The sequence below is a fragment of the Sceloporus occidentalis genome, unplaced genomic scaffold (assembly GCF_023333645.1).
Source record: "Sceloporus occidentalis isolate IW3139 unplaced genomic scaffold, rSceOcc1.0.p SCAF_22, whole genome shotgun sequence".
Lineage (NCBI taxonomy): Eukaryota > Metazoa > Chordata > Lepidosauria > Squamata > Phrynosomatidae > Sceloporus > Sceloporus occidentalis.
Window position 1 is genome coordinate 11,921,253 of NW_028317002.1, and position 7,413 is coordinate 11,928,665.

At 39.7% G+C, this 7,413-nt stretch overlaps 1 protein-coding gene across 4 annotated transcripts; it reads right to left on the minus strand.

Moving 5' to 3' along the window:
• Positions 1-3,308: 3,308 nt before the first annotated feature.
• LOC149301045 (antizyme inhibitor 2) lies at positions 3,309-7,057 on the minus strand. 4 transcript variants are annotated; one of them, XM_089484541.1, is made up of 9 exons: positions 6,959-7,057; positions 5,844-6,017; positions 5,557-5,729; positions 5,336-5,470; positions 4,694-4,859; positions 4,450-4,612; positions 4,233-4,345; positions 3,830-4,044; positions 3,309-3,447 (listed from the first exon to the last, which is right to left on the minus strand). In XM_089484541.1, the coding sequence occupies exons 1-9, from the start codon at positions 7,055-7,057 to the stop codon at positions 3,309-3,311; spliced, it is 1,377 nt and encodes a 458-aa protein (XP_089340667.1). The 4 variants fall into 4 exon arrangements, with proteins under 4 accessions (XP_089340667.1, XP_089340666.1, XP_089340668.1 ...); XM_089484540.1 differs by having other exon boundaries at positions 4,233-4,380; positions 4,446-4,612; XM_089484542.1 differs by having other exon boundaries at positions 5,844-6,013; positions 6,955-7,057.
• Positions 7,058-7,413: the final 356 nt, after the last annotated feature.

The window sequence follows — 7,413 nt, forward strand, 5'->3', positions numbered from 1 at the left end:
GGCAGCCGGCTTGCCAGACAGAACTAACCACACAAAACACTAAAAACACGACCACTTACTACTAATCCTGCAGTAGGGGGGGGATTTACATTATCTGGAAAGGGATAATATACATTAAGAAATAATTTCTCTCATTTTTTTTGGTTTGGGACATTTGTTTTTTCATTTGGGAATTTTCATGTGGTAATTTGGATGGATGAATTCTGACTTAATTAAGTATTTATAAATACAAAACTGATTGATTAAGCCTTTCATCCTTCATCTGCAGCTATTCTGTGCCAATTGCTCCAATGACTCTCCATACCCTTCAGAATAAAATTTTAACTTCTGAAGTACAGAGCCCTTAACAACTCTGCACCCCGTATATCTTCTCTAAACTCCTATCCAAATATACCCTCAACCTCCCTCTTTGTTCCTCTAATGATCTCTCTTCTACCATCATTACCTCTTCCCACTCCCTTATTTAGGATTTTACACCTGCTGCATCCTTTCTCTGGAATTCCTTTCATTGTTCTGTCAGAGTTTCTCCCTTGTACGACATTGACATTTTTAAAAGCTCTCTGAAAACCCACTTTTTTCAAAAAGCGTACAGCCTTTCTTCCTAACACTCTCAGCCAGCATCCTAATCAAGCCATCTGAACGACCAACAACCTCTACGGCTCATACTTACTCAACCAACTCATCCCCATCCAAGCAGTCCTCTCCTACTTCCCCCTCAACCACTGACTAGGTTGTAACAGCGATACGGAATCTGCTGGTGCCATATAAATAAATGTAATGTAAGATGATGTATTACAAAAAAAACTCACGTTACATGAGTTATGAATAACCAGTGCTGTTAAAAGTGGTAAATCTTACTGTGTAAATAAATGGTTTTTATTAATTACTGTAAATAATAAAATTTATAGAGAAAAAAAATCTATAAACTATAATCAAATATATTTAAATTAGTTTGTATTTACAATAAGAAATGTAATCAAAACAAAAAAGAAGTAGAATTGAAACTCTTGTTGATCACTTCTGGTGTCAAAGCAGCCAATGTATAAATCCAATATGACTCCCTGTATAATAGTCTGCCATTTTCTAGGACCTAAAAATTAATTTGTCTTATTTGTGAAATGTATTCACATATCTGGATACAGATGTTTCTATAGTACCCTGAATCAAATAGATGCCTCTTAAAAAGGTTTTCCCAACATACTGTGCTCCACACACACACACACACACACACACACGTAAATAAATAAATTACATGAGTTGCTAAACAATTGATAAACTGATCAGTGAAACGTTTCTGTAAAACAACAAACCTTGCATCTGACTCATTGAAGAGAATCTTTAGGTGGCTTAAGACATTATGATGACTAAGAATATTTATTTAGGTGGCTGGCTATATCACAAAAACCCTTGCACGCTGTATTGGGTCTGAAAAAAAGAAACCTAGGTGGCAGCAGTTTATAGTTCATTCTTTTTAGATAGCAGCTTTATTTAATAATGACTGACAAAGTGACAATAGGGCCCCAGGGCCACTTTTAATATTGATTGGACCTTGGGCAAGCATTTGCTTGCCCCCCCCAGGATCCATAGCATGCAATCACACCTTCCAGCCCCCCAAAAAACAAAGTACTTACCATACTGACTCTGCATATTAGTAGGGGACTACTTACCCTAGCATGACACCACATGAGCCTTATGTCACACACGCAGTGCAGGGGAGGAGCACAAATATTATGCCGATCGCATAGCATGTCTCTGCCATCTCTGTCCCCAAACAGCATGTCTGTGCAATATTCTTCCCCCAACAGCTTGTCTGTGACATCTTTGCCCCCAAACTACCTGCCTGTGCCATATTTGCCACCACTTACACATATGGATTCATCCTATTACACAGTTTTCTATCCATACAAAAATATATACTTGTTCACACGCACTCAGTAAGATTATGGCACACCCTTGGTGTAGGGATAAAGTGTCTCAACAGGGAATTGCTATTTTCTCCATGTTATCCTATGGGGATTGGCACAGGCACCGAAGCTCAACCCTTACTGTATGCAGCTGCTTCGAGGACGATTGAGGGAAAAGGCTCTGACAGGTAGATAGATCAGCCATGTCAGCAGCAGAATTATATGGGCAGCATCAAGTCAAAACAGCAGCCAAGCTTCAGAGATCAAAGGTCAGTAGGGTCGGTAATGGAATCAACTGAACAGCACCAAATCAGCAGACAATACCATAGTCCAAACAACAGGCGGAGTCAGATATCTCTTTAAGTACTCTAAAAAAAAACAATGCACCAGGTTACACCAACAAAGGGCAATCGAGAAACGACAGCCTGGGACTAAAATAGCGAAGACTTTGTCAACTTGAGCTAAGGTCAAGATACAGTGATGCACATGACTGCTCCACATGCAAAAGGCCTGGTTCTGTGCCAATCTTGTGAAGCAGAACAGGAAGAGAAAGCTCATCATGGTGGTGAATCGCTTTATTGGTTTTGTGTATTAAAAAAAGCATTACATTAACTTCTTATAAATAAATCTATTTAGTGCATATACAAGAAATTGGAACTATGTTATTTATGGACAGATGCCAGCGCATCGTCCGGAACTTGAGATGATAATAATGTCATGTAATTTTGAATTTAGTGTACCGTATCATGCCTGGTGTTTAAAGTGTTTGGATGCCTAGGTGGTCACTCTAGTCATATGCTACTTTGTTTCAATTCATGGAGTATTGTAGTTGCTAATAATCCCGCAGAGAGGTAGCCCTAGAGTTAGTGTAGAAAGCAAAAGCTTTAGCTTCGTTTTCGTTTGGGCTCCTGTGATCACGGTCACTGTTCACACACTGATTAGAAAAGTAGAGCTACAAAGCACAAAGGGAAGTCATTTTGATGAGGGTTTTTGTTTTTTTACCTAGAAAAAAATGGTGTGAAAAAATACAAATAATTTCAATAAAAAATGAATACATATTTATAAGGATCCAATTTATGAAGCCATAAAATGGAAATTAAACAAAAGCCTTGAATGTGCAGAAGTAGTATACCGACTCAATTGTGTGAATCCATTACATTTCACAGAGCTGTCCTTACAGAAAAGGGTAATCAAATCAGAAAAAAAAAAACAGTGTATAAAAAAATAAATATTTATTACAAAGCAATATGAGAAATCATATGGAGCTGCCCCACACCCTTTCTCAGGCAAAGGAAACAGAAACACTGATAGTTAATTTGTTTTATGTTGCATACTTAAAAACAACTTAAAGTTGGTCCTTCAGCACAGCAAGGTAAAATGCTACGACGCCATTGTTGAGACAATTCAAATGATACCAGTAGGAGTAAAAGAAGGAGTGAAACACAATGAATCAGAGATTTCCCAGCCACAACTCATTGGAGTACAAATGGTCTCTTTCTCTTCAGTCTGCTGGAACCCTCTCTGCAACAGCTGTACAGCCTCCCTGCAACCACAAAACAAGCAGTATGACATACTCCACTTATCCCTGAAATATTAGATTTTTCCAAATGCCGGTGCATGAAGACATGCTAAAATGTTTCTACCTCACTTACATCCAGAGACAGCCACTGAATGAAACTTTCACTGCAGAGAGAGACAGTGAAGCAAACACAGCATATGGCGGATTGTCACACATGCACTTTACCGCCAGGTTTGCAATTAACAGTAAAGCTTTAGGTGGTTGGAAATGTGTTAGATAACTAGATACTATGTATGAAGAATCCAAACCAAATCTCAATATGTTTACTACTTTATGCAACTATAACCCTGTTTGGATGAACTATTTATGCAAAGGCCATCCACCTATAAAAACAAGATATTCTTACCAGGCCATCCGCGGCATAGCGTAGTGAATTCGTGACAGCTGAAAGCCATTGAAATTAGATGAAGCTGCTACTGTGTAGGCACCCATGTTGTCAAACAAAAGCCAGTCACCAACATGTAGCTCAGGCAGCTCAACATGTTCAGCGATTCGATCCAAACCGTCACATGTGGGTCCCCACAAACTACTGCTGAACACAGGCTGATCCGGGGAGGGCTTCTATGTGAAAAAACAGAATCATGATCAACGCTGGAAGACACTTGAGTAATGGCAAGGCAATTTTTAAAAAGGCTCTGTTGATGATTGTTATTGTCAACAACTTTTTTTCAATTCACATTGCCGCAATGTATCTTTCTATGCAGGACATCTGCCCTATTGTACAGAAATACAAATTGTGAGATATTTACCTTGTAAAGAATGGGTGTTGGGTGAGCATGATCAAAGAAAATGCAGTTGAAGGATCCATACACACCGTCATTAACATAGTACATTATGCTTTTGTTGAGACTATTTTCTTCATCTAGAGAGAAAGCAATGGTTTTTAGATGTGTACACCTCTTGCAATAGATCATTCATTAATTGTAATGATTTTATTCTCTATCACTACGGATAAAGAAAACTTACTATCAGATCCAGACTGTTCAAGATGCACTTCTTTCTTGGCAATGATGTTAACAGCCAAAGAGAAAGCCGATGCCACATAGTACCTCCCTGGTTCAGCAATGATTTCCACTGAGGAGTCTTCTGGGAAATAAAGATCCAGCGCTGGATTTATCAGAGCTGCAATCTAATACACAAGACAAACTGTTATTACTTGACACTCTGATAGCATTGAGAAGCCAGACATTCAGTAACAGCTGCAAAATACCTCTTCAAATCTGATTTTAGAGTCTTCTGTCCCAGGGAAACCTCCTCCAATATCCAACAGCTTCATGATGAAACCAAATTCAGATGCCATTTCAAACACTAGCCTGGCATCTGCAATGGATTGGACATAAGCCTGTGGGTCACTGCATCCACTGCCCACATGAAAACTGTACAGAAGAAAAGTTTAGAGATTATGTGTACAAATATACACAGGGTTTAGCAACAAGATTCAGAAAATATTAGAATAAATAACAATAATAGAGAAGATACTGTGTACATAAATGTGAGAGATAAAAGCAAATCTGTGAAGAAAGATTTTTTAGCAGAGGACTTAATTTATTTTACGTATTACTTGTGAAGGTTTCAGTTGATACATTTTATGGTGTGGTGTACCAATAAAAGTTATATATACATAAACTAAGGCTTTCTTCAAATGGAACCTGAACCCATAACGTCACATCTTCTTCTGTGTTGGCACAGTGAAAGATATCTATGTTAACTAAGGACTCTACTCTTGGGTCAGTATGGCTATATCTAAATTTCTTTAACAACGTGAAAATCATAGCACACTTAATACACATGATAAACTGAGGTATACATGTTATACTTTAAATTGGCAAGATAAAGTACAGAGTAAATTTACCTGACACCAATGACATCTACACCAAGATTCTTTGCCATTTCAAGGAGGCGCCTGCAGGTTTTTAAAGGAGCCCCAAACTTTACACTCAGACGGGCAGAGGATTTGGAGTCATCTGTAGCTATGCGCAGTACCATCCTGCAAGTGAAATAGTCACATTTAGCCATTTTCATACAGAAATATTTAGTAGCAAGTAGTGTTTAACATCAACATAACCTTCGTACTTAGCATTTGGGTGACTCCGCGAGACCTTGCAAAGCTCAACTTCATTATCGAAGGTCATCATTTGCACCCCATTCTTGGCTGCAAACTTAATTTGGGATATTTGCTTACAGGGGTTTGCATAAATTATATTTTCAGGCTTCACACCAATTCCCTGGACTAGTTCAATCTCTGCCTGTGGAGGAAAACACAACAAAATGAATCCAATTCTTGCAATTCCTACTACAGTTTCATCTCAACACTCTGATTGTAAGTTATCAATTAGTCCGAGTTTCGTTATTTTAATTACCTTACTGGCACAATCGAATCCAGCTCCTAGTTCAGCTAGTATCTGTACCACACCTCTACTGCTATTACACTTCACAGCATAGAACGGTTTCACTCGTGGAAGAGATTTCAAGAAGCGTAAATGCTTCTTCACCACATCCCCCAAGTCAGCAACAAAGAAGGCATCTCTGTCTTCCTAAGAGTGAAGGAACGCACAAGTTGATTATGTGAACATACAATAATATAAAACTCTCCAGCAAATTCTAAACAGGGGTCCCTTAGTCATGTGCTCATATACACGTCAACTTTTCCTACAAAGTCTGAATTGCGCCAAGCATAATGTGGTGTGTGTATTCCTAAAATTCACATATTGTGCTACCTTCTCCATTCACAACAGTTATTTTCTAAAACTATCTATTGTGCAATCGTGTGCAGGTATAAACTGTCATAAATCTCCTGCGGCTCTAAAATTAATCTAAAGAATATGTTGCTGTGTAGTAGTTTCACGTTTATTGAGAAGGTAAGGGTATAAGCATACTACCAGATTCATCCAATTTGTGTGTGTGCGCAAGTTAAACTACATGGTCTGGCTATGTACAGGGGCGGGCTGGGCCGGGGGGAAATCTAATCTAAACGGCCGCTGGGTGCTGAAAGCTCCGCCCCCTCACACCCAGTGTGAGGCGTGAAATGTGAGTGTGAGGGGGCGGAGCTTTCACCCCTCACGCTGCTCCCATCACTTGGCGGCCATCAGATTGTTGGAAATCGAATCTAAACGGCCACTGGGTGCTGATGCTGCCGGCCGGCGCTACTTTAATACTTTATTTATTTATTTTTAATATGGCAAGCCGATCTGGCATATTAAAGAAATAAAAAAATGATTAAAGTAGCTCTGGCAGGTGGCATCAGCACCCAGGGGCCGCTTACATAAGTTTTCCAGCAGTCTGATGGCCACATAGTGATGGGAGCAGCGTGAGGGGTGAAAGGTGAGTGCGAGGGGGCGGAGCCACTTCACTTGACTTGCCCCCCCAGGCCTTAGGCTGCCAGCCCTCCCCTGGCTATGTACCTGGTATTAGCTTAGGGGTTAATCGGTAGGTTGATTTATTGTTGAGCAGAGTGGCCAAGGTGCTGGTTACTTACAGTCTGTGAGACTTCATTGATAATTTCCTCCATTAGATCTCTGGCAACAAATCCTTCCTCCACCATGGTGAAGTCTGATTCCTGGATGTACTCTGGCATTGTGACTATTTGGGTTTATAATAGATTATGTTGTTTTTAGGAATGCAACAAACTGCGAATGAAAAAAAAACATAAATTAAATGTTTTGCATTTAGTATAGAATCTGGGGAATATTTAGGTCACTGCTTCAGGATAAGGTACTAATGAAGTGAAGTGTCTTTTTAGGGACAACCTGGAAAAGGGGGACAGCTGAAGGACATCGTCATCATTCCCTGCAACCTGGCACTAGGCCCTCTGGAATCTGGGGATATCAGTGACCAAATGGTCAACCCGAGTGGCAAAACTGGGTGACCCCCAAATTGCCCCTGGGGATATATTTGTTGAGGTAATTTGTCGAGGTGTAAACCAGGGGTTGG

Coding starts and splice junctions, on each gene's coding strand:
- LOC149301045 (XM_089484540.1), bottom strand. CDS start 7,057: ATGCCAGAGTACATCCAGGAATCAGACTTCACCATGGTGGAGGAAGGA. Junction 5,730..5,843: donor GATTCGATTGTGCCAGTAAG/GTAATTAAAATA, acceptor TTTCCTCCACAG/GCAGAGATTGAACTAGTCCA. Junction 4,860..5,335: donor GTAGATGTCATTGGTGTCAG/GTAAATTTACTC, acceptor TCTTCTGTACAG/TTTTCATGTGGGCAGTGGAT.